This window comes from Phodopus roborovskii, unplaced genomic scaffold (genome assembly GCF_943737965.1).
Source record: "Phodopus roborovskii unplaced genomic scaffold, PHOROB, whole genome shotgun sequence".
In the NCBI taxonomy this organism is placed as follows: Eukaryota; Metazoa; Chordata; class Mammalia; order Rodentia; family Cricetidae; genus Phodopus; species Phodopus roborovskii.
This window is the reverse complement of record NW_026126418.1, coordinates 1,852,935-1,878,816: the sequence shown is the minus strand read 5'-3', so window position 1 is coordinate 1,878,816 and position 25,882 is coordinate 1,852,935. Positions and strand designations below refer to the sequence as shown.

General features: G+C 43.1%; 1 protein-coding gene across 1 annotated transcript in view; it reads left to right on the top strand.

Annotated features, from left to right (window-relative positions):
* The window catches only part of Mpped2 (metallophosphoesterase domain containing 2), a 164,253-nt gene extending 140,136 nt beyond the window's left edge, over window positions 1-24,117 (top strand). Inside the window, exons 4-6 of the mRNA XM_051184034.1 lie at window positions 16,772-16,887; window positions 20,275-20,388; window positions 22,731-24,117. Of these exons, the coding sequence (XP_051039991.1) occupies window positions 16,772-16,887; window positions 20,275-20,388; window positions 22,731-22,849 (349 nt within the window). The 3' untranslated portion in view covers window positions 22,850-24,117. The remainder of the gene's footprint in view (window positions 1-16,771; window positions 16,888-20,274; window positions 20,389-22,730) is intronic.
* Window positions 24,118-25,882: the final 1,765 nt, after the last annotated feature.

The following is a 25,882-nucleotide window of genomic DNA, read 5'->3' as shown; positions in this document are numbered from 1 at the left end:
GGATTTTTTAATTTGAAATTTTTTATAATAAAGTTCATAACGTTAAGTTTTTTTATTTTCAATAAAAGGCTTAAAGAAGAAGGTGTTTAGGGTCTGGAAGTATAGCTCAATTGGCAGCAAGTTCATCTAACACACAGGAGGCCCTGAGTGTGATCGCTAGCATGGTATAAGCATAGCCTGGTGGTACATTTGAGATACACAGGAAGGAATACTGAAGATCCAAAGTCACCTTCAGATACATAGTGAGTTCAAGGCTAGCATGGATTACGTGAAACCCCATCTCAAAAAGAAAAGAAGGAGAAGAAATTGTTTGACTAGGTAGTCTGTGGCCATTCACACTGAGAGTGTGGTTCACCAGAAAGGAAGGGTGAGTGGAGAGAGCCAGGACACTGAAACAAAATAACCCAGAAAACAAAATTTTATAGAGAACAGACTTCTGTCCTCCTCTCCAAAAACACAGTACCAACCACAAAGTCAGTAGAAATTTATTCCATACAAAATTAGTAACTTCAGAAACCCACAGATAAGCTCCCCTGAGGAGTTTGCTCAAAAATCATCCTAACTCTGACTTAACTCCTGATTCTCATCTACTCTGGTGGCCTTCAAGGTTCCATGGAAGCACTGCTAACAGGGAAACAATGCCCCGACCCTGTGCTCTAGATACAAATGGCCGTGTGGGACCAGCTTTTTTGAGTCAAGTAGATGATTCCCACCAAGACCCATAACCACCCCATTATTTCTCAGAATTAGCTGAGGGGCTTAAAGAGACTCCAGTATTCAAAGCACCATGAAGGAGACTGAAATGGCCATGAGTGACAACAGAGTGGAAATGTGATGTCACTGAGATTTTTCTGTGTTCTGGACATTGGCCAGGTATACTTGACAGGTATTTGTCTAATTACTTTTAGAGGTAGGTTGTGTTCTCTCCATACACTCTGAAAACCAATGATGTGTGAAGAATTCTGTTTTCAAACAAAACTTTCTCATATTAATATAAAAATGATAAGCTTTTAAATAAATACCCCACCATCTTCTGGAAAGCATCATGGTTCGGGGTCATAAATCACAGTGGTAATGAACTCGGGTGATCCCAGCATGGAATCTTAGCCCGGATGGTAAACACAGCACAGCTGGAGAAATCCAACCTGCCTCTTTTTCTACTACACACCTACCACTCATCACCATAGCAACTGATCTGGGATGGTAACAGGGACAGGTGAGAAAGGGGGAAGCCCTGCATCCCACCCCCTCACCACCTCCAGTGGAAGCTGGATGTCCCAGAGGCATCTCCATCTCCTTTCCCCATCTCCATGCCAATCCCATGCTCTCGTCCCTTTCATCTCCCACAAAACAGTACTATCCTGGGAGGCAGAGCAATGATGCGCCTCTAAGATAGGCATATCCCAATCCTCAAAGCCTGTGAACATCACCTCCCTTGACAAAGGAGATTTTTCAGATGTGGTTCAGTTAGGTGCCTGGACACAGGTGGTGCATCCTGGATTATTTGAGTGAGCCCCTTGTAGTCACAAGGTCCTGATAAGGGGGAGGCAAAGGGGCCAAAATAAGAAATAGGGCTGTGAGCACAAGGTAAGAGTGAGGCTGGACTAGGAGCCCCCATTCCTTTTTCTAGAAGTAAAGGGAAGAAAGTGACTTCTCCCTTCAAGCCCCCAGAAACAGTCTGCTCTGGGATTACCTCAGTATCAGTCCTATGTGACTTAGTTGAGCTCCTGCCTTTAAGGACTGTCGGATACGAAACATAACAGCAATAGAAAGCAAATTCCCCAGGACAAAGTCAGCCTGCATCTCCTCCAGAACCCTTGTCATTCCCTGGTGCAAAAGGAGAAGACTTTTAACTCTTGGGAAAATTCCAGATTTAGCTTGGGACATGAGGAGAGGCCACTCTGAGGAAAAAAAAAAGGTTGAGAGGGTCCACCTGGAGCAGGCTGTGCCTGCACATTGTACTATATTTCTTAGACTAAGGCTGAAAGACATTATTCCTCACTGGGATTTATTTTGGCATGGAGGGTAAGCGTTGACCCCAGTTTGACCTTGGGAACCTTTCATCTCTTGTTGCCTCCATTTTCTCCTCTGTAAAGTGAGACTTAGAGTCTACTCTACTAAATGAGTTCCTGTGCTAGGAACAGGACTCACCCCCCTGCCAGAGTTACATAAACACCACCGAGTAAGAACAGACATTATTTGAAAAGCAGGGCAGGGCTTATAGAGTCCTAATTCTCTGGACCACATTCAGATAGATCAGGTTGAGCAGGTTTCTTTCTGCAGAGCTCCTCAGGAGCTCCTCTGCAGTGACTTTCTACATACAGCCTGGAGCTGAAGATGCTGTGCTTCTCACACTTAACCATAGAATCCTTCTAGATCTAGAACAATCTCAGTAGATCAGACACAATGTGTTAGTGTGGCAGGTGTTGCCATGGGGTAGTGCACCAAGAAACCTCTTCCCTCACCCTACCATGTTTGTCCTGCCAGGTTCCTCGATCCACCACTGATGCAAACACTGGGGACATGTGTGCCACAGGTACAGGGAGGCGCCTGTCCTGGTTTCTAGACCTGAAAGTTGAAGTCCGTTTCCCACCTTTGCTTTATTCTAGCGTAATTCTTGCCATGGCACGTGGGTTGCCATCTAAGCCAACCTGCTCCTTGGAGCTAGAGTGGGAACCTGGAGTCTATTGCTGAATTACATTTAACTCCCAACCAGGCAAATTTGCAGTAACTTCATATCATTCTCCACTTGTGGCAGGGGCAGTGGGTTCATCTTCAACACTGTCAGCTTGTGAGAACATAACTGAGGGTTTATGTATCAGAATGATTGATATATTCCTCAAAGCGGTTTTCAGGAGGAAAAAAAAAAAAGAGACATGATTCCTAGAGTAAAGGGACAGCATAGCTGAGTTGTATTCATTCCAAGGACCCAAAGAAAAAACCCCAATGCCATGGTGTTGTTACTTCACAGAGGAAAGCCTCATGTAAACATTGAAAAATCTCATTTCTGGAGAATTTCATTCCAAGAATTCAGACCTTGCTCAAATAAAGATACCTTTCAGAATTTAAATACAGCACATTCAGTTAAGCCCTGGTGTTTTGGTTTTGAAAGCTGTAAAGAAGTAAACTAAAGCCCTGTTTATTTTAAGCAGACACCTCTAGAAAACCCTGGAAAATATTCTATTTGTAATACAGAGAGACTATTTTCATGCCAACTGGCTTAGAAATCAGAATGAATAGGCCTGAGTATCAGAAAACGCAAACATTTCTGGTTGCAAGATTCCTTTGGTCCATCAGTAGCTCTAAAATGCCTCAAACCAATTGACCCGGTTTTGCTTTTGGCTAATGAAAGGCTACCCAGAAATTGATAAGGTGTGCTTAATTTTCTGAATAGATTGGAACTGAGTGAATGGCACAATGGGATTTAAAAAATCAGTGAAATCTGAAATGAAAGCTTCCATGAGTGATGCTTCTGAGTAGAAAAATAGTAAGCTTAAATAATTTTCTGTTTAAATTATTTCAGTATGACACTATATAGAACATTTATAATTTCGTCATCCTTTAAGGCATTAAAAATGAAAATTAAACCTTGGTTGAGTAAATTGAATGCCTTCAAGATATTCTAGAAACCGAAAGTAAGTAACCCAGAGCTAGTAGAGGGTAGAGGAGGGAGCAGACAGGCTGTGATGTACCATGCTGTTTTTCTAAACTTTACAGTAACAGCAGCAACAGTAAAACCAACAGGTGTTATGTTCTTACCATGAGTCAAACATTCTGTCAGGAAGTCTCTGTGAGTTATTTGTATCAATGAAGTCGACACTAAAATTACTTCCATCTTGTGGATGGGGAAACTGAGGCTTTGGAAGACATAGCAATTTGCCAAAGCTCACACTTGTGGAAGTATTACAGCTGGTTCAGGCTCGGGTTCAGAGCCATAATCAAGGGCTCCCGGATCGCTCCTGCAGCCCAGAACTGAGCCAACAGTGAGCAAGTCAGTGTCAGGGACTCAAGGAAACCCAGCTTTGTGACACTCTGCCTTGTTCTGATACTAAACCGAGAGAGTTTGGGAATGTAAAGCAAAGCTGACATCCTGATGCTCGTGGCCCTTTTTGACTCCTTCACTTCATCTCTGTCCCTTGATTAGCTTAGGAGAGTGTAGGCCTGTCTCTATCAGGTGTCCACCATACCTCATAAGTGTGATTGTTTTTACTCACAGCTGTTTTCCTGGATGGCCCTCCATTCTCTTTTCAGATCTTTCTTAATACAGGACCTGAGGTGTAGCAGGCATTCAGGAGTTGTATGAGAAGCTAGGGAAAGCACATGTCTGCATCCATGCAGGCCATATATAGATTTGGGCACTCTATGCAATGTGCTGGGGGCTGGTATTTCAAGCCACATTGTGTTCTAAAAATTTCTTGTGTTACCACCTCACTGTAATTTATACTTGTGTAGACGTTTACTGCATATTCCAATAATGGTAATTTTCTTGACCATTCCTTTTAATGCAGTCTGAATGATGTAATTGCTTCCAGTATTTTTCTCTTATAAATAATATTTGTAGTGAACAGCTTTATGCACAGCGTTTTTATTTGATCTTGGATTATTTCATTAGAATATAATTTCTGAATAGAGATCATTGCATCATAGTGTAAGTCATGTGTAAGGCCTGTGATGCACTGTCCATTCTATTTTTTCCTTTTTCTATGATTTGTTATTATTAATGTGACTATCCATGTGTGTGCAGGAACTACTTTTATACGAGTGCCTGTGGCAGCCAGAAGAGGGCTTTGGGTCCCCTAGAGCTACAGTTATAAGCAGTTGTGAGCCACATGACATGAGTGCTAAGAACTAAACTCAGGTCCTTTAGAGGAGCAGCAAGCCTTCTCACCACTGAGCTATTTCTCCATTCCCCTCTGTAAAATTTAAATAAAACAGGAAACACATAATGTAAAATATATTTGGGGTAGCCATTTTAAAAAAGAAAAAAGTAAAATTTATCTTAGTAAGTTTCATTTAACCAAGGTATCTACAATATTATATTTTAATATGTATTTGCTATAAAGGTTCTTAGAAAATTGTACATTCATTTTTTTCTATGAAGCATTCAAAATATATCATCTGTTTCACAGTTAGCATATCTCATTTGAGACTAACCTCACACTTAAGTGCCCAGTAACCGTTGGTGGCTGTCATATTAGGCAGCATGAGCCTATGATATTTACACATATGTATGTACATATATAGTGTATTATCTGATGTCTTTAAAAGCCCAGCCTTCCTATAGCTTGCCCTGTCCTACCCTCTAATTAAGTGTATTATCTGGATCACTCTCTTTAACACTTTTGCTAAGTATCCTGGTATTTTTTGTTTTTTCATTATTGAGAATATCTTCTTGATATCTGTTTCAAGTCACTCATTTTACTGGGTCTTAGGGGATGCAAAGGTGGATCAGAGATGGCTTACAATCTGCTGGGGAAGAGAGACATAACAGCACTTTGACAGGATGCTTTAAAGAGTGAAGGTGAACACACGTACACACCCCCGAGATCATGTAAAATATGATAGAGTTCACAAATGAGGACTAAACAAAAGGCCAGGGGGATTAGAGAAAGCTTCTTGAGGAAAATATAATTATGACTGGAGCCTTGAGGGTGCAGTAAAATTTTAATGGGCGGAGAGAAAGGAGACGGTTTTGCCTGTAACTATCTTGTTATCCCAACCAGATGGCAGGTTGGTGAAGGCTGGGACGCTGACTCTCTTTGTGCTTAGATCTCCCCAGAGCGCCTTGCCAGAGTTTCACAGTGGAAGGTGCTTGTAATGTTTGTTGAGCTCAATTAATAATACATGGTTGGCTGGCACTGGGGGAGGGAGACACCCGGCCTACGTGCCTGCCTTCACCTCTGAATGGAAAGGGCCAGCTAAGCTTTTCACTCATTCCTCGGACTGTGTAGTCGTGGCTTCCTCACTTCAGTAAATCACTCTGGACTGAAACTAGTTCTTTAGAGCCAAAATGGTAGATAAATGGGGGCCAACGCTTTAGCTTCCACCTGACCTATTTGTCACTTACTCCAATTCCTCTGAGCTCCCAAGCAGCATAAATAGGGCACAAGGACAAACGGCGACCTGGGAATTGGAAGGCACTTCATCCGAAGGAGCTTTTGTTTTATTTGTGACTGGCTTAGACTGGCATTTGCTTGACAACCTGGCAAGTTTCACAGGAATTGTTACCCCTGTTTCATGATTCAGGAAATGGGAATTCAGTGGGGTCACTTGCTCAAGTGGCTTTGAAGAGTCAAAACTAGAAATTTCAACTTCTGATACCCAAGCCTGTGTTTTTCTATTATTAACCAAAGTTGGCCCACCTGTGTCAAAGGGCCCACTGCTTTGTGATGTGTCTCCTTGGCTTTTCCTAAGTTTGAGAAGTAAGGAAGACATAAAGTTCCTGGTGATATAAAGAATGTACAGGAGAGAATAAAAGCTAAAGGCGTGGAGATGCTAACACTTAGATGACGCCAACCTACACATATTACATAGATTATCATATTTTATCCTCACAACTGATCTGTGGGCTATATATTATCTTATCCATTGTACAGGCTGAAAAACAGATCAGCTATGGGAATGAACCCAGTCATTCTGCTAAGTAGAAAGCAATGCAAATTTGGACTCAGGCCTGACTTTCAGACCATCTAACACAGTTAAGCCTGCTTAGTGCAACAGAACTATGTTAAGCTTAAGTTTGGTGCATTGATTTCTCTGAAATCAGCACCTTGTTCTCATCTCTGGGCTATTGTAAACTGAAAATTGTGAGTATTCTTAGTAACCAGAGAAGTATTCCATGGCTCTATGATGGCTTTTATTGACGTTGGAGATGTACCCCACCAACACAGTGGTTGATGGCATTCAGGGCAGCTTGGTGTCTTAGGTTAATTGAATGAATAAATGGATGACTTCTGCTCCAAAGGTTCCTTCCTGTCCCACAAACGGTACAAGGAGCAGAGTGAAGGAGGCCGGTCCTTTGCCTCATATCCATCAATTCCACCACCTCCTGGAAGTCCAAAGTAAAGCTTTTAACATCTCCAAATTCCCCATCTACATTCCACCTCCGTATAACTATATGGAGATACTTACAGAGATTTTTCTTTCTCTAATGGTTATCTCCATTATTCATGGAGCTACTTGTGCAGAATAACTTTTTCCTCCCTAAATGGTATGTATGTGGTCATTATTTATAAAAGTAAGAAATAATAAAAAAAAGGAGAAAATCACTCCTAATGCCCTTACCCTAAGAAAACTATTTGGCATTGTGATCTGGGATTTTTCTAAGGTTTTTTTTTTTTTTTTTTTTTTTGTATTTATACTGATTATTAAAAGATGATATTTTGGATTTCCACTGACCATCAAGAAATACACATTTTCTCATGAAGTCAGAAACTCTTGCTCTTTGTGCTTGTAGCATGGCTGCAGGTAAGGGGGGGAGGGGAAGCACAGGTGTTCTCTGCCCAGTGCCCAAGTACTTGGCAATCTTCCCACCTCTTTTCTCTGTCCTGTTCGTTCTGCACCTTAGCACCAGCCAGGCATGTGACACATACTGCCCTGGCTCGGTCTCTTCTGAGAGATGGCTTTTGTGTTTCCTGATGCTCCATCCACCTGCACGTTAAGAGTGTCTGCAGGGAAAGGTGACTGCCCTGGCAGTCCCACCTAGTATTCCCCAGGTCGCTTCTCATTTAGGAACTGATCCACTTTGGGAACCACTAGGCTATTTTTCAAGACATTCAGACTTGCCTAGAGGCTCTCTGAAATCAGATTGCTTAGAAAGGGACAGCACAGGACACCTTTATATCTGAAATAACTATTTTTTTTTCTTAATGAAAGCTGTCTTCGCCTATTACCCAGTTTGCCAGAACATGGCACAAAACAGACACCCAATGAGAAGATGCCCACTGCGCTTCCAACCCTAACTGCGCACTACACAAAGAAAATGACTGGAATTCACCCTCTGTGTTTCTGTATGGCCAAGCTTAGTGTTGGGTATGCACCCGGCATTCTGAAATCTTAAGTAAACAATGACTCCCGAGTTCCCAAACAATGAGCTATCATTCAGCCACAAAAGGAGTGGATTTCTGACACGTGGTAGGTTATAAAAACATTATGCTAAGAGAAATAAGTCAGACACAGTTAGTTACTAATATGAGATTTCCACTAATATGAGAGTATCCCAGTTGATAGAGATGGAAAATGTAAGAGTGTTTACCAGGGGTTAGAGAAGTGACCCAGTAGGGGGTTATCATTGGCTGATGTGTACAGAGTTTGAGGGTGGAGAGCAGTAACGGTCACTCAGCATTGTGAATATACTTCATAGAACCCACTTATACACAATATGATTCAATGTAAATTTTGCATTGTGTGTATTTTACCACAATAATATATTGTCCTTTTTTTTTTTTTTCCTGTTTAAAAGATAAAATGCTGCTTTGTTTTAGTTCTCTCTAGCAGTTCAGATACTCTTCTTGTGATGAGTTTGTGATAGATGGCATTCTGTAGAATCTTCCCTTCTTGAGCGAGTTGTAAATGCTGTCTCACTGGGCTGCTCAGTTCAGAGCTCTTTTTTGTGACAGCGCCAGTCAGAGCAGGGAGCACCTTTATTCTAACTGAAGGTACCTTTGATTTTCTTGGCTGCAAAATAATACTCCCGCAAGCATCAGGCCATGACCAACTCCTCTCCTGCCCACAAGAATACCAGCTGCCTTGCTAAAATCTTCCCTGTGCCCTGTCAGGCTCTTGTGGTGTGGTGGGTGACATTTTCTTCTCAGTCATATGGAGGGAGAATTAAAGATATGAAGGGGCTGAAAAGACTTTTCCTACTACACTGGTGTGTGTGTGTGTGTGTGTGTGTGTGTCTGTGTGTGTGTGTCTGTGTCTGTGTGTATGCATACTTTTGTGTGGGTGGGTACACATGTCTGCTCTGGAGGATGGAAGAGCATATCAGGTGTCCTACTCTGTTGCTCTCTGACCAACAAGCCCTAATGATCTATCTTTGTCCCCGGACCACTCAGCTTGGGGATTTCAGGAATGCACACCTGGCTTTAAAGGCAGGGCTAGGGCCCTGAACTCAGGTCCTCACCCTTGTGTGGCAGGCTCTCTTACCCACTGAACCATCTGCCCACTTTGCTCTTTCTGCTCAGAACTTGTTTGTAAGAGTAAAGGCCAGAATGCTTTGGAGGGCTGTGCAGACAGTGGAACATTATTTTTAATAATTCATAGCAGACCATGTTTGAAAACAGGTCATAATGTCTTGCTCAACTCACACTGCCTCCTTTCCAGTAGGGGAAGGAAATGGGAACAGAGGAGTGCTTCTGACACTTGCTCCTTGTTAGTTACAAGGCAGGGGCACAGTTGGCGTGTTGAAAAAGACCACAGTGTCTGATCCGTCGGCCTAAGAGGCCCCACCTGTAGGTCGTGGGGCTCAGGGGACAACCTGGTACAATTTCATCCTTTTGCATACACAGCACACAGACCACATCAGTCACCCAGGACTGCCCTTTATCAAAACAGTGTCTTTTCATCCCAAGCACCTTATAATGAAAGGTGACACTACAAAGTCCTAGTGAAGAGCTGGGACAAGACAGCTGTTGAAAGAAAAGCCTGCAATGCCCTTCGGAGGCAGCTGAACCGCTCTTCTTGCCAGGCAGGCTGCCCAAGCAGCTGCACAGGGTAGAAAGCTCGAAGTTGCTTTTTCCCTCTCTCTGCTGTCAGTGGTGTGTGTGTCTGTGTCTGTGTCTCTGTGTCTGTCTGTGTGTCTGTGACTGTGTCTGATTCTGTTTCTGTGTCTGTGTCCGTGATTCAAGTCAGTCTATGGGCCAAAGAAAGACATCTTTTTAATTGCAGCAGCAAGTAACTTGCAGGCTGGCCAAAGGAAGGGTGTATGTAGGAGAGAGGAGGGCTTTTCAGAATCCAGAGGTAAGGGGGAAAAAGGGAGGTAGCAGGAGTGGAGGAGAAGGGGACAGGTGTCTGCCTTTCATCTGGATATTCAGGATGACACATCTGGTGCCAGGGAAACTGCTCTTCTAACTGACAGGGAAGCTTGGCAAACAGGGGAGGGCTCAGCCATCAGGTGAGCTAGAGACCAAGAATTATCATGACAGCTTCATGGCATGTGGAGTGCTGGGTGATTTTCACCAGCGGTGCTTAAATTAGCTTCCCTTGGACCTGGTATGACGTGCAATCAGAGAGGGACGGTTAGTGGAGGGACAGCCAGGACTGAAGATGGCTGTGGTTCTGAAGGACCATGGTATAGGAAAGAAAGTGTGTAAACTGGCCCCAGGTTTCTGATTTTTATTTAATGGAGGTGCCACTCATTAGTAACCTCTCAGTCAGTTCCTCCAGAGAACCTCTCTGAGTCCTCTATTATAAATATTCCAAGGAACCTGAATATCCCTGACTCTGAACTTCCTCAATTGGAGATCTTGCCAAAATCTAATCACCTGTGCCAGCCAGCTAAGCAGCCTTGACTAACCATCTGCCCTTCGCATTTGCGTTTCACTCAGTGCAACCAGTGCCTCTCTGAAAAATCTTCCACTCAAACGCAGACCGGAAAAGTGGCTTTTAATAAGTCATCAGGCGGAAGAAATCAGGCTGTCCAGCCATCTCGTAACGCTTGCTGGATCACTGGGGACCTCTAAAGCATTCTGGAGCAGGGGTCCTATGATTTGTTGAGTACTTGGCTAAAAATCCTAGAAAGAAGAAAGAGCCTGAGCAATTCTTTGTGTGCACACATGTTTACACATGTAAATACACATACAAACAGATTTATTGCTAATAATTAAATAGAAACTACAAAATAGCCCCCCCAGCCAGTGTCCTGACAAAGTTTTTACATACAGTTGTTTTATCTTTGTTGGAAGACAACTATTTTTATCTCAAAGATGAGGGAAGCTGAAACTTGGAGAAGGCAAGGAAGTGATTGGCATGTGTGGGACTTGAACATGGGTCTGTTTGACTCCATAATCCAAGCTCTTAACCTCTGCCTCTTAAACAAGAATGGCTGCCTTTTATAGAGCCTCCCAGTTCTCCTGACTATAACAAGGTCAGCCTGCAGGGTCCCACAGCTGGGTGTTAGAGGAACCATTGACCTCCCCTTCACAGCTTCTCAGGAAATGAAAGACACCCCAGGGCTTCTGAGCCTTGCTGAAGTACTCAAGAGACCCTTCCCATAAGAACCCATCTTTGTGGTACAGCCAGCCTAGTACTTGTTTGTTCATGGAAGATATATGGACACTGACCCACACCAGGGCTGGAAATCAGAGCAGCAACACCCCTGACCTCCAATTTTACTGTTTGCAAATCCTGCCTTGCCAGGGACAGGCCCCGCCCCTACCCTGAAGTTTGTGGAGGAGTAAATAGCCATTCTTTGTCCAGGCCTCCCAGGATTTATGGCCAGCAGCTCCTTCAGCCTGCACTGATGCTCTGTGTACTGCAAACACAGATGACCTTTGCAGCAATTTCATCTCAGCCTGCTTCCGTCTACAAGACCTGGTTGGGTTTTTTTTTTTTTTTTAATTGATGTTGCTTCCAACTAGTTCTGCCTATTAACTCTCTTGACTCCTGCTGCCCTAGGAAGTCCAGCCACACAGGCCAACATCCAAGGAATGACTGGTGTCTTGAAAGCATCCCCAGTTCCTGTCCATCTGAGTCTCAGGTCCAGTGGTTTCAGGCAGATGGAATTGCTCCCTTTCTTTCCAGACCTCTCTAATCCCTCCCCAGGAGGGGACGAGTCTCAAGCACAGATTGGCCTACCAGAGTTAAGGTGCTTTGTGAGCCCTCTTCTTACCAGTTGGTTCCCATGTGGTATTTGTTAGTCACAGCTAATTATGAAGTCCTTGGCCAAGGCACTAGACATTGTTCCTTGGATTCCTCCCCCCTCCCTTTCCTCCTTGCCCCCCGTTGCTACAGAACAAAACCCATTGTGGAGCTCGGGAGGTTGGCTATGCACATATTTTCCAGTGAAACCCTAACAGGCTCAGTGCTGGGATCTCATGTTTCAAACTGAACTGGGTAGAGCATTATTTGAGACAGAGCCTCTGTTTTGAACAGACTTTTCTCCCACAATGCACTGGGCCTCTTACAGGCAATTTGGACAATTCCCTGAGAATAATTTAGAGGTTACTCAGAACCTGGGTAATCTGGCACAGAATGTTATACTGTTATGAGCTTTATGCCATAGGAAGTGTGAGTGTGAGTGCCAGGTGTTGCCAGCTGCCCTGGTGGCATAGGTTAGAAAGGAAGAGCAAGACTGTGAAGACTGAGCTGCCCTTGGGTCTGTCTTCCCTGCTCCCTGGGCAGAGGGCCTCAGCACTAGCCTGCTCTGTGTACTGGGCCTCTGCAGAAAATGCCCACATCCTAAAAGCAGTCTTGAAGTCTATTACTGAATCCCCTCACTTCCCATTCCTCAGATGAAGAGAGGCCACCAAGGGTCCTTCCCGTACCTAAGGTCCACAGGAGCAAGTGAACTGAGAATAGAATTAGCACCCAGGTCTCCAGACATGGAGGTCCCATCTCTTTTCCCGTGCCAGGCTGGTTCTCTCCTTGGCTTACTGCCACTGTCTTATGGGAAGACCTCACATGCAGGAGACAGAGGAACTGTCAGACCCAGAATGGCCATATCACACTGTTTTCCCTAAGAGCCACCTTGAAATTGTGTGCCATCTTCTGGAATCACACAGTGTTCAGACTGGCAGGCTGATGCAGCAACCATTTATTTTTACATTGTATGTGTGAGACCCCCACATCAAAGTCATAATAGAAAATTTTTGTCACTATTGTTCAATGGAAAACCATAGCCTTTGGAGCTGGCCCATTTGGGGACATATGGTAGCTACAAATACTAGTTCTGGAACTGTAGACAAACTAATATCACTAATGTCATGCTTCTATCTAAATATAGAATGATAATACATGGTTAAGAAGTACTTCAAGGAATTAAAGCCAATAATCTTGAAAAAGACTCTCTATAAAAATACATCAGGGCCATGATAAATGTTCCTGTCACTGTAGCTTAACCACTCACTGTTATACACACATAGACTTGAGTTCAAATAAAAGCCAGACATGTTAAAACTTTGTCCTTAACTTGGACCCTTCTGCATTTTGTCACAAGTTTAACATCAACCAAATGCAGTTTGGCTTGTCTAGAGACCATGAGTTCAGGCTTGTCTTTCCCTGGAACTTATAAAACCAAGCACCTCCTGGGAACGGGATAGGTGTGACTATGGACTTCTAAGAGAACTTACCTGTGGGACATTGGAAGGTCTAAAAAAATTAACTCCTGTTACTTTGACTCTGAAAGTCCCTACGGGACTCAGAGCTGACAGTTCTCCAACAAAATCAGAGCCCCTTGCTATCCCCACAACTTGGGTGTGCTTGGGACTTTTTCAAACTCTTCTCTATTTCCCATCCAAATAAGAACCAAAGACCCAGAAGCTTGTTTTTAGGGTTTAGGAAAGCAGATGTTTTTGCTTATTTTTCTTTCTTCTCTCCTCTGCCAAAATGCTAAGTTTCCATTGGTTTCTGTAGTTGTTTTTCTGTTTTTTGTTTTAAGACAAATCTTGGGGGAGGGTCGTTGTAAAGGGAAGAAGGGTAGGCATTTCCAAGCTGGGGGCTTGTTTTTTAAAACTTGAATGAAACATGTAAGAACCTGATGATGGCCTGATGATGGACATGCTAGAGGGCAAGCGAGAACAAGACTGGTGGGTTCCTTTCTGGAAGAGTCTCAGGTATTCTTCCCGGGTCTGAGGCCCGGGGCTGCCTAGCTAAGCAGGACTAGGGCAGTGACTATTGCTGTTTCAAAGAATTCTGAAAGTTAACAGGTCAGGCTGTGTTGATGGAGCATGTGCTCCATACCAAGTGAGGCCCAGCACTACTCACGGGCCCTCCAGTTCCCAGCCTGCTAAAACATGGTCCACGGTGATTAGTTCCTATTTGGACTTTAACCAGTCAACGGGAGTTAGTATAACGCACAACACAAATTTGCCATCTAGGTGTGTTGGTCAGAAGTCTGACTCTAGTCCTGTGAACTAAAACGTAGCTGTGACACGGCTGCATTTCTTTTGAGAGTCTTCAGGCTATACTGAACCTGGCTCTGTAGACCAGACTGGCTTCTATCTCAGAAATCTGCCTACCTCTGCCTCTTAAATTCTGGATTAAAGGAATGTGCCATCACACCCCACCAACAATTCACTTTTTATGTTTACATTATCTAGCTTTTCAAAGTCACCCCTACTCCTAGCCACCTAGTACACACACACACACACACACACACACACACACACACACATCTTCAAAGGTGGCAACATCCAGTCAAGTCTTTTCTCATTGTTCTGCTCATGTCACCTCTACTGGCCTTGCTTCTACTGTTAGAGTCACACTAGACCACCCATCTATATAGTCCAGGATGTAATCCCTATTTTAAGGGATGTAATCCTTCAGTGACCCTTGCCTTGTAAAGAGATATAGTCACAGATTCTAGTATTAGAATATAGAACTTTAGCAGGGAGCACTATTACCCACAACAGATATGTGGGTCGTTTTTATATAGATACAGTACTAGAGCTTTCAGTTATTAGAAGTGGAACCTAACACAAGCTAATGAAAAGAAAGGGGTCTTGTTTCATATACTTGAAAGGAGAATTCACTTGGTCCAACACAGCTGAACCCCTGTGTCTAAGGACATCATCAAAGCCCTCTCTTTCTTGTCTTGGGTTACTTTGGTGGTCAGCTGATTCCCATGCAGAGACTGTCTAGAGGACAGCTGAGGTAGCTCCCAGCCAATTCCAGGGCTGCACAATTCTTGAGACTTGAAGATTCCAGAGAGGAAACATGACCTTCTCTTTATTAGTGATGACACTCAGCTGCCCAGCTTGGGCCATGTGTACACTTGTAAGTGAATCCCGAGTAAGTGGCAAATGCAAGTTACATCATCCAGGATCTGGAGTGGAGTAGGCCTTACCAGAAATGTATTATATCTGGGAGGGAGTAACTTACCTAAGAAAATACAAACTTGTCACCAGAAGAATGAAAGAGCTAGGTATGCCAAAACAGCAGGTGTCTACTCCATCATAATGTAGATTGATTCCTCAACCATGAAATGGAGATAGCATTTGGCTTCCAGCCAAGGCAAACTTGAAAAAACCCAGAAGTGGTTCGACTAAGGCAAGTAATTTAATTCAGGTAACATACAGGAAAAAGAATTGGCATTGTGGTTAAATTCACTGGTGTTGGTACCAGATTGCCTCGGTTTAGGTTCAAGTTATGTTTGGCTAGTTTTGTCATTTGTAAAACAGGGATGATAATCTCAGGAATGTTAAACCTTGTGAGGTTGAAGTATGTGAAAAAAAAAAAAAACTGCTTAGACCAGTACCATGACAATGTAAAAACATCTAATGAACAACATCTTCAGGGTTATTCCCATTTTATTATCACATTGTTAAGCATAAGCTCCAGGAAGATGGTGTAAGAACTTGGCAAGAGGGTAGGAAGTAAAATATTTTATTGGGTTCCTCTTCCTATCTGAAACCAGTCTTTTCTTCCTTGAACTTTCCATGTTCCCCACAGTGGGAGGTTGAGGTTGTCACCTGAAATGTGGCTTTTGACATAATGACAATGGCCATCTTTCTGACCCTGACCACCAAATGAATGTTCTGTCAATGTCTGTAAGTTAGAATTCTTGAGAATAATCCTGTACATTTGCCCAGTGATTGGCTTCAAATAAGAGCACAATCTACATTTGATCAACTGTGACTGGCAGTGGGTGGGTTAAGCTGGAAGGGGACCTTGAGCACTAGCAGAAAATTGACCAGTCTTTTGCAAGTGTGCTGAACAAATTGGAATTTCCCTATGGAACAAAGCAGTCATTTTCAAAGAATACTGTTCAGCTTGGATGTTTTGGATGAGTATAATGAGAAATGCTTTGTATAGAAGCATGTTAGGTCTGCAAGATTTATAGAGAAAACTGTTTGTTCTCTCACTAAGAAACAGGACATTTGTAAACAAGGTATGTTGCGGCCAAATCGACAGACAGACACCCCCATTCCTTTGCTTACATAACCTCGATCTTAGAGCCACATTCATGAAACAGAAGGTCAAGAAGATGCTCATAGGTGCTATGGGAAACAGATTCAAGGGGGACCAGGGATGTCCCCAGAATCTTCCCTTTGGTGGCAGGAAGAGCTTTAGTAACCCCTTTTGCTCTTCAGAGCCCACAGACTGTTCTCAGCAGCCTCCATCCAGACTCTTCAGGACATTGACATTTCGGCTAACAGAGAGTTTTCCTGTAGTCATGTGTCCTTTTTTCCAAGACCAGCAAGGACCTCTGCACTATACCTCTACAGTAGTGGGGAGAGTAAGGAAGTCCTAGTGGGGTTTCTTATCTCTGTAGCACTAAGGGGGGCTGGGAATGCTTTGGACCAGAGCTGGATATCTTGGGAAGCGCTGAGATTTGGGGGGAGAAAAGGCATTGTCACTGTTTTGTTAGAAGCCTGCTGGGAAAGTTTCCGCTGCCGAGGCTCCTGTGCCCCTTTCTAGTTACACAGGCTCCATGCCTGCTTTCAAATGGCTTGGTTTTGAAGCGGTCAACAGAAAAGCAACCTGCTGCCAGGGCCAACCATCAAAAGAGAAAAGAGAGCATTGCAAGCCGTGGGTGGATGTGCGTGAGAAATATGACAGTGCAGACGCTCGTTCTGGTGGCCTGACCTGTGTGCGTTTTTTCTCCCCCAAGGACCCCGTGGTTTAATGGATGGGGCTTTAACCTACCTAGAGGCCAGTCTCTGCTGGACAAATGGAACCTCATCCCTGAAGGCATCGACATACTCATGACACATGGGCCTCCTCTAGGTAAGTGGGGCAAAGGTTATCCTTTGTCATACAAAATGTTCCCCTCCCCCAGCATAATGAATAATACTTTGAGGACACAATAATTTGCCCTCAGGAAAAAAGATAAAGAAACAGTGAATGCAAAAAGGAAAGTCAATGTCTCTAAAGAAACCCAGAATGGTATTAAACTCGGCAGATCTGCTAGGCTTACAGGTGTTGGTGATTTTTTTTTTTTTTTTCATTTAATTTAGTTGAGTCAGGGAGAAAAAAAAAATCAAATGAACATAGAAAACCACAATCTTTTAAGCTTGGTAATTTATTTTAAGAACTGTGTTCCCTTCACAGTGAAGGAGTAGGATGGGACAGGAAGAAGACAGAGAGACCTACCAATCACAGGGGTTTGAATGGCAGCGAAAAGAAAGAAACGTGTTCAAAGGAACTCATTTTCCTTTAACATACAGCATTGGGCCTGTGGTATCTTTAAAGTTTTATCATTTGAGCTGATTATATGAGAAGGAAAGTTTTTTTTATTAAAGACGAAATATTTTCAATAAGGACTTGCCCTGCACATTACTTATGGATAGGTGTTCTTCAGGCATATTGCGATGGAATCCCGATTTATACTATCTCTGGTATCAAAGCCACCCCCCAGTGATGCAAACTGTTGGCCAGAAGATGACTGTTTGATTGAAGTAATTAGATCCCAATTATTCATGAGCTTGCTACAGAACATTTTCAACCAGGACCCACAACCCTGATCACAGCGCTCACTTGATATGAATAATGTCAGGACACTCTCTGTCCAGCTAAAGCATGCTCAGAAAATCCACACATTTCACTTAAATACAAATGTTGATATATATTGATTTATTTTTATGGGGCACCTCTTTAATATTTATTATTGTAATACCTTTGTATTAACAGTTTTCTGGCCATACTGAATTGAAGGGGAAGCAAGTGTTACATGTGGCCCTTACCTCTTCTATCGGCCTTTAGAACCATACATTTTTTATTACTCATTCCTGATGCATATTTAACTGTAAGGAGTAAGGTTTTTTCACCAGCCCACCTGGTCTTGTCCCGCCGCCGCGCCAGCCCCAATTAATACACTGAGACTGTATTTGATATAATGTTGTTGGCCAGGTACTAGTTTTTTATCGGCTAGCTGTCTTAAGTATTAACCCATTTCTGTTAATCTATGTATTTCCATATGGTCTTACCAGAGAGCCTGCTGGCGCCCTGCTCTCTACAGACTCTCCATCTTGCCTCCTCCTTACTAATTCCTCTTTCCTCCTTGTCTCCTAGTCCCACCTGTTTTGCTTTCCTATTGGCCAACAGTGCTTTATTCATTAACCAGTATGAGAAACATATTTACAGAATGACATCTCCCATCATTTAACCTTTGTAAATACCCCTGTTAAAAACCACTTGGTGCCGCTTTCCTTGGGGGGGGGGCTCCATGTTTCCTGAACAAATTAAAGGGAGAACAGGAGACTGAGGCCATGGGGCCACAAGTTAGCAAGGGGAGAGTGGGGAAGAGAGGCTAGTTCTGCTGTATACAGTATAATACACTTGGCTTCACCATGCACATGTCGCCCTCTGAAGCACTTCACCTCATCCTGTACTCTCCAAGACTGTATTTGCCAATGATCCTAATCAAATCGTTGTCAGTTTTTTCCTTATGTAGACTAATTTAATCATTAAATTGCTAACGAAATCTTTTGACTAGCATAACTTCTTACTCAGCAAGAGTGCCTTGCCTTGTAGGGGTAGCATTCTAGCAAGCTTGGTTCCTGTATCAGAGTAGCCTGGATGGGCACAGTTCCTTGAGGGGGTCTTGGATAGCTGCAGCCTAGTTGAGTGCAGTTCATAGTGAGGGTCTTGGGTAGCAAACAGCACAGAAGCATCCCCATCACTGGAACGTTCCTTAGACTGACTTCAAACAGAACGACCAGTTCGCAACCATTCATTTCGGCATGAAGCAAGTGGTAGTAACAGCTAAGTCTCAACTCTAGATTCTGCAGAATCCCAACATCCCAGTAACTCTTCGGCAGAGGCTACTGTTGCTCTTTTTTTTTTTTTTTTTTCCTAGTAAAAGTGAGATAAACCAGGCTGTCCATGTATCAGAGGGATGTCTACACCCAGAAGCTTCATAGGAAGTCCGCAAAGCTTTCACAATGTAAAGCCAACAAGCTTTAAGACTGGAATTCTTTGGCAAATAATGTGCTGGGGGGGGGGGGGTTGAATTCTTGAGTTCTCAATGTGAAGGAAACTATAGGTGCTATTTACTCTCTACTAGTATAGTCTCAGCAAAATGATACTTGAGGTGCTCATACACAGTAAACTTCCTTCTTTAAGAAAATGCATCTATGAGATAATAATGGTAATCACTGTGGAGTCACAATTTTTCGCTTTTCTTAATAGTTTTAAATGCCCCAGTTGGATTTTCTTAGGTACTCCAGTTTTAACTGGACATGCCCCACACCCCAGCTAGCCTGTCTTTACAGAGGCTAAATATTCATGCCTACTGCCTAGCCAAACAGAACAGAAATCTGTCCCTTCCTGCCCAGCGTTTTATAACAGTAGAAAGTACCGAATGTGGCTGTGGAATGGATTTCCACAGATTATGATGCAGCCTTTCATCCCACCTGCCTTCTTTAGACCCCATCCTGCTGAGGTGTATGGATTTCATTTTAGACCATAATCATCTGGATAGCTGACTTTTGCTGTAATTGATGTCAGTTTTTTTATAGATTTTCTGCATTAAGCACAGGACTAAGTGGCTTTTACTTTAAAACTAGTCAATTAGCCCAAGCTTGCTGGATGCCACCATGAGGTCATGTTGTCTGTTGCTAGAAAGGAGTGGAGAAACAACTGGGTATTCCAGAGCTCTGGTTCCCAGGAACCCCCAAGAGTTAAGAGTGACATCTCTAGGCAGGAAAAAGCAGCCTGTGGCCAGCTCCCAGGCAGCTCTTCGCATCCTCTCTCTGTGAACCATCATGGGAGCAAACTGGTGTATCTATGTATAAGAAACAATTTTGAAAAAGAGACAGAATGGAGGTGGAAAGAGCTATTATGGGGCTGCTGGGAATAGGTGTCATTGATCTCATGGAGAAGATCTGAAACCTGTGGCTGAATAAATCAAAGTTCTTGCAGGAAAAGAATGTTAATTAACTGGAAAGGGGGAAAAATGGGAACTAAAAAAAAAAAAAAAAAAAATTAATCAAGAATCCAAAGAAGACAAAGTGATGAGTGAAAGTTCCTTAAAAGCCATTGTGAGCTTTAATGGAGAGGCTAAGATTACAGATAGCACAATAAACCTTCTGTGAGTTATAGCTTCCTGAAAGTCCAAATGAAACCTTACCTGAAGAAGGAAAATTAAGAGTATTGATTGAATTCTGTCCTTAGGTTTCCGGGACTGGGTTCCAAAGGAGCTTCAAAGGGTTGGCTGTGTGGAGCTCTTAAACACGGTCCAGAGGCGAGTTCGGCCCAAGCTCCACGTGTTCGGTGGAATTCATGAAGGTAAGAACACAGGGGCGGAGTATGTGCCATTATTCATAATCTCTCAGTCTCCAGCAGGCAGCATCAGCTAGACAGAATAATAGGAACAGTGGTTCTTAAACTTTATCGCAAAGGAGCCCTTTTTCGAGATGAAACCGCATGAGAAAAGCTCGAGTGTATAAAGCTGACAAATAGTTTGTATTGCTGTCTTAAATAGAAAGAAGAGTAGGACTCCTAAATGGCTTAACATACCACAAAGCCTACACTGCCTCCCAGCTCCCAGGCAGCGCTGGAACCTAGGGCCTCCAAAGAGAAATAAATAATAGCAACTGCTGTAGCACCAATAAAGCCAGCTTTCCTTCTTAAGGGGATAGACAAGATGCCCTTGAGATTAGGCACTACCTAAAGCATCTATAGCCCCTGCGGGGTCTTATATGCCAAACACAGAAAGAGCCAGGAACACGAGATGTTCTCTGCAGGATTACTGTGGACATGCAAGGAACACTTGCAAACAGATGTGGAAGGAGCCTTCATGGCTTTGAATTCTGTCTGCTCTGCCTTTTTTCAAACAGATGTCACTGGGCTTTTGTAGATGAGCAGAGTATTCTGTCAGCTGATCTTGGGGTCTCAGAACCTATGAGACTGGCCCAGGCATGCATTTTTGTGTGCAGCAGAAACATTTATGAGGGCAGTCGCCATGTTTCCCAGCCCTTGTTCACTGTGGCTCTCTGGGGTTATTTATGGATGTCAGAGTCAAGTTGAAGTGTGTGAGGCTGTGTGCTTGGTGAGATAGAATGCAGTTTTCTCCACAGGCACAGAGACCTCCCGGTTAGGTGGGTAATAAAGAGCATATTGAAAAACCATCCTACTAAGGCCAGAGAAAATTCAGCTTGCTGCAAGTGCAGGCAGGCACCAGCTGAATGGCTGGAAAGCAGGGGTGTTCATAGCTCCTGGGCAGGAGACAGGCTGCAGTGTGGGGGTGGGGTGGACATCAGTCTGTTGTAGACCTCTCTAGGAGAAGGGGAGAACCTCAACAAGATGGGACTGCCTATCTAAACTCCATTTCCGGGGAGGGATTAGGAGTGATAGTATCTTGAAAACTAGTTTGAATTCCTGTGGAATTCCTTTGAATTTGCATTTCACCCTTTAAAAAAAAAAAGTTTAAGTCATTAATTACCTTAAACTCACCAGACAATTAGTCAATTCCACTGAAATCCCACAATAATAAACTTGCTTTAAAAGGAAGCGATCATATTCAAATAAACTTGTCTTGCTTTTATTCACTTAAGACAGCTAAAGAGGGCAGCGGGAGGGCAAATACCAGCCTCATGATGGAGAGAGATAACAAGACTTTATGACCCCGGAACCAAATAGTGCACATTTTAAATGCAGCTTTTTCTTTTCTTAAGAGATTTTTCCATTGACCCTCATTGAGCTCTCCGCAGGCTTCCTTGGAAAATTTTTAGCAAATGGAGCAGGGGGAGGGTGACAAGATTAAGAACTCTATCTGTAATTTTTGTGTGTCCTGGTCATTTTATTTCTTCACGGCTATATTTTTATACGCCTTGGAATCCAGTGTGAGCATAGAATTACAGACTCATTGCAGAAGTGGTAAGGTGTCTGAGGAAATGTGCAAACTTCCAAGAAGCCTAAAAATGCCAACATGTTAAAAATGGCAAAAGGAGTCTACATGGAAGGGTGTCATGACATCCCCTCAGCTCTCTCCGGTCGATCGATCATTTGTGCTGCAGGCAGGAATGCTTTCCCTCCTTGCACTGTTGGGGTACCTTTAGGAATCCAGGTCCTGCGCTGACATTCCTGCCTACCACAGTTGAAGAAGCCATGCTTTTGAGTGAAATGGAACTTAGCATTAATGCCACATAACTCAAGGTAGAATCAGTCATTTAGGAATAATCGTCATGGAGACAGAGCACTCATGAGGAAGAAGACATCCATACCTGAGCTTTTGCTCTCCTCCCCTGCCACAAAGCCCACTTGGAGCCCACTCTGCTCTTGAGCTGCTCGCTTCCTTCCTTGCAGTGCTGGTGCAGATTTTGAAATGAAAAGGATACTTTAAAAGTGGAGGGGTACTTTTCTTTATTCTCAGTCACACAGGTATCATGTCCTTCCCCTGACCAGTTCAGGGGGAGTTTAAGCAAAGGGGCACGGGGAAGAATCGCTCTTTGTTGAAGGGGAGAAATCTCCCCTTAGAAGGAAAACAGAGCAAAATCGGACAGAAGCTCCTCTAATTTCATCTCCCTGCCCTCTGATGATGATTTTGTCATGCTCCCTGCCTGACTGTCTCATGTTCAGCTGTTGTCATTTGTATATATTGCAGTAACTGTGACACTGTCTTCCTACAGGGTACGGCATCATGACCGACGGTTACACCACCTACATCAATGCCTCAACCTGTACAGTCAGCTTTCAACCGACCAACCCTCCAATTATATTTGACCTTCCAAACCCACAAGGCTCCTAAAGCTCTCAGCATCCTATTGGACTGTGAGGGATGGTCTACAAACTGCCATTTTTCTAATTATAAACTTACATTCTCTGACTTGTTTATTTTCAAATCCTGTGAGTTCTTTTTGTAAATTGTTGGAACAGGAAAAAAATGCTAGAGCTGTGCCGTCTCTTTTTTGCTTTTTAAGTGGGGTATCCATTTGAAATCAAAGGAACATTGTGAATTTGTAAAATGATTTCTGTTTGCTCAAAGGCCACGCCATTGTAAATTGTTAGTGTTTGCCAAAGGACAGCCAAGCTTTCTTTAAAAAAAAAAAAAAAAAGATTTTAAAAAGTCTTATTTGAATATGCTTTAAGCTGAGAGAAAAAAAGATTTAAAAAGAAAAAAAGAAAAGAAACACATAGGCAGTGTTTTGAAAACCACCCAGATTTGCACAACTCTTTGAGTACTGTTTGATGTGTTTTGTTGTTGTTTTCTTGGTGTTATTTCATTTTTATTTTACATATGTGGCCCTAATTTAGGGCAGTCTCCACAGAAGTAGGTCTGGAAAAACCTTAGCTTCACAATGGCTATAAAGAAGACTGTGTCCAACGTGGGGGAAGCACAACCCTCACTCGGGGGCTTAGCCAGAGAGGTTCATATCATGGTTATACAAACTCTAACTGTTCATTTCTTTCTTTTAAATTATTTGAGCTTTAAAAATATGGAAACAAGAATCTGTCAAGAGCCGATATTCGTGCAAGGGAAAAAGTGTGCAGACTCCCTTTCAATGTGGATTTATATATATATATATATATATATTATTATTTTTGCGCATTATGACTAAGTTAGGAGTTTAATATTGCCATGGACAGTACAACTGCAAAGCAATGCTGTGCAGCAGCGTATCAGAAGTCTGAAGGAAAGAACTGACCCATTCTTTCTCTGAACTCAAGGTCTTAAAGAGCTTGAGTTCAGTTTAGATACAGTAACAAGTGTGTATAGACTTCAGTGGATGCATTGGACGCAAACTAAAATAAGGCTTAGTCCTCCTTTCTATTTAAATGCCCTGCATTGTCTTCTCAACCCCCGACTCCCATTTTGCACTGTGTGTTGATGCAATCTTCGCTAGCACAAAATATTGTTGCTAATAATCTTTCTGTTCTCTCATTGTCAATGCCATTAAGCTCTATTCTATTTTATGTTACCTTAAAATTTAGGAAAGCAGTTGTTTTCTTTAAATTTATTGTGATATTCTATATCTAGCGGCCTTTATATGCAAATAAAATTGCAAGATTTTTAAATCTGTGCTGAGTGGTTGGGCTGCCTGGGGAAGGATGGAAGATTTGTCCTGGGGATAGGAGGATTTATTTACATACCATTTAAGTAATCCCCTCTGAACCATTAGAATAGTGGGGGGAGGGTCTGATTTTCAATAAATGTTTATGGCCCGCCAATCAATCACAGGCCGGCAGATACATCAATAAGCGATGACGGTACTGGCTCCTTGCAGCGCACCATCATCTGTCTTACCTTAGGTTTGAGAAGGAGCAGCTTTTGTCTTTAGCCATTACATCTGGGGGACAGAACTGTCAAAGCTATGACTGCTGTTTTGGGGTGTGTCAGTGGTAGTGAGTAGGGGAAGCCACAGAGGACAGGGTACCCCTCACTGAACATCCTCATTTGTCCTTATAAGTAGTCACCACCACCCCAAGCCACCGACTCCCCACCACACACACACACACACACACACACACACACACACACACACACACAAATACTGTTTTGTTTTTGTTTTAATGGTTCCACTCACATGTTATTTCAAAGAGGAGAGAGGGCTAGTGGTGGGATGTGGAAATTGTGTATATTTGCCTAGAACCATCGAAGAGAAGCAATCAGATCTTGCTATTATTGTTGCTTGTGGGGGTTTTGTTTGATGGCAGGTTTTTTTGTTGTTGTTTTTGTGTTTGTTTGTTGTTTTGATTTTCTGAAACAGTGTTTTACGTAGCCCAGGCTGGCATAAAAATCTCTGTAACAGGATGACCTGGAACACTCACTCCTCCTATCACCGGCTTCTAACTGCTGGGTTTACAAATGTACACAATCACGCCCAGCAGCAAAAACATCTTAAATCTGCACCGCATCTGTGAACTACTTTCTAGTCAATGCCTATGTAATTGCATTGCCATTCTGCCTATCCATTGTGGTTCCATTGAAGGAACTCTTGGTTTCAGCTCCAGCTGGGATGCTATTCTTAGAAGGACATCACAGATTCTCACAATCATCCATTTTAGTTTTATCCATTAGGCTTGCCACTTTCTCATCTGAGACTGTATAAAAGGTGCATGGGCTTCCCAGCCAGAGGAGTCTATGGCTATGATGGATGTGATGGAGTCCCGAGAGAAGGTGGAGAAGGTGGAAGTCCTCCCTGAATCTGCTGACTTGGTGTGAGGATTGTTGCCTTCCTGCTCCTTCCTAGGGGATAGAAAGAGAAGCTGCATACTGAACAGACATCTCACCCGGCAGCTAACCAGGACATGGGCTCGGACATCCCTAAAAGGCAAAGGAAGATCTCCAGGAGTCAGTGAATGATCCTGAAGACACATGTGCACGTAGGTTCCTTCGGAGCACATTTGGACACTAAGCAAAAACACTCGCCAAAAAAATTGCCTTCCACTGTGCACTAGGAGGAAGTGACACATTCTGCTGTAACTAGATCATTCGCCTGACCATGCACAGAGGTTCCTGCCACCAGCCCACACTCTGTGGGCATGAACTGCTTCCGGGGTGTCCATAATGACTGCCCTAAAGCCTTCTCTGCTGACCCTCTCATAACAACGAATCCTACAAAAAGGGTGGTTACAAATCTAGCACGTTCTGTTCCATTACCAGGCAATCTGCTGAATAGGTTTCATATTTTATCTTCTTCCTTGAACCCCAAGCACTCACAAGCCATGGTTTAGAGGAAAGCAACACCACTGACAATGGAATAGCTTCCCTAGGACAATGGAAGGTTCTAATCCATAGTGATGCCCATTCTGTTACTCTGCCTCTGGACCAGAAAAACTA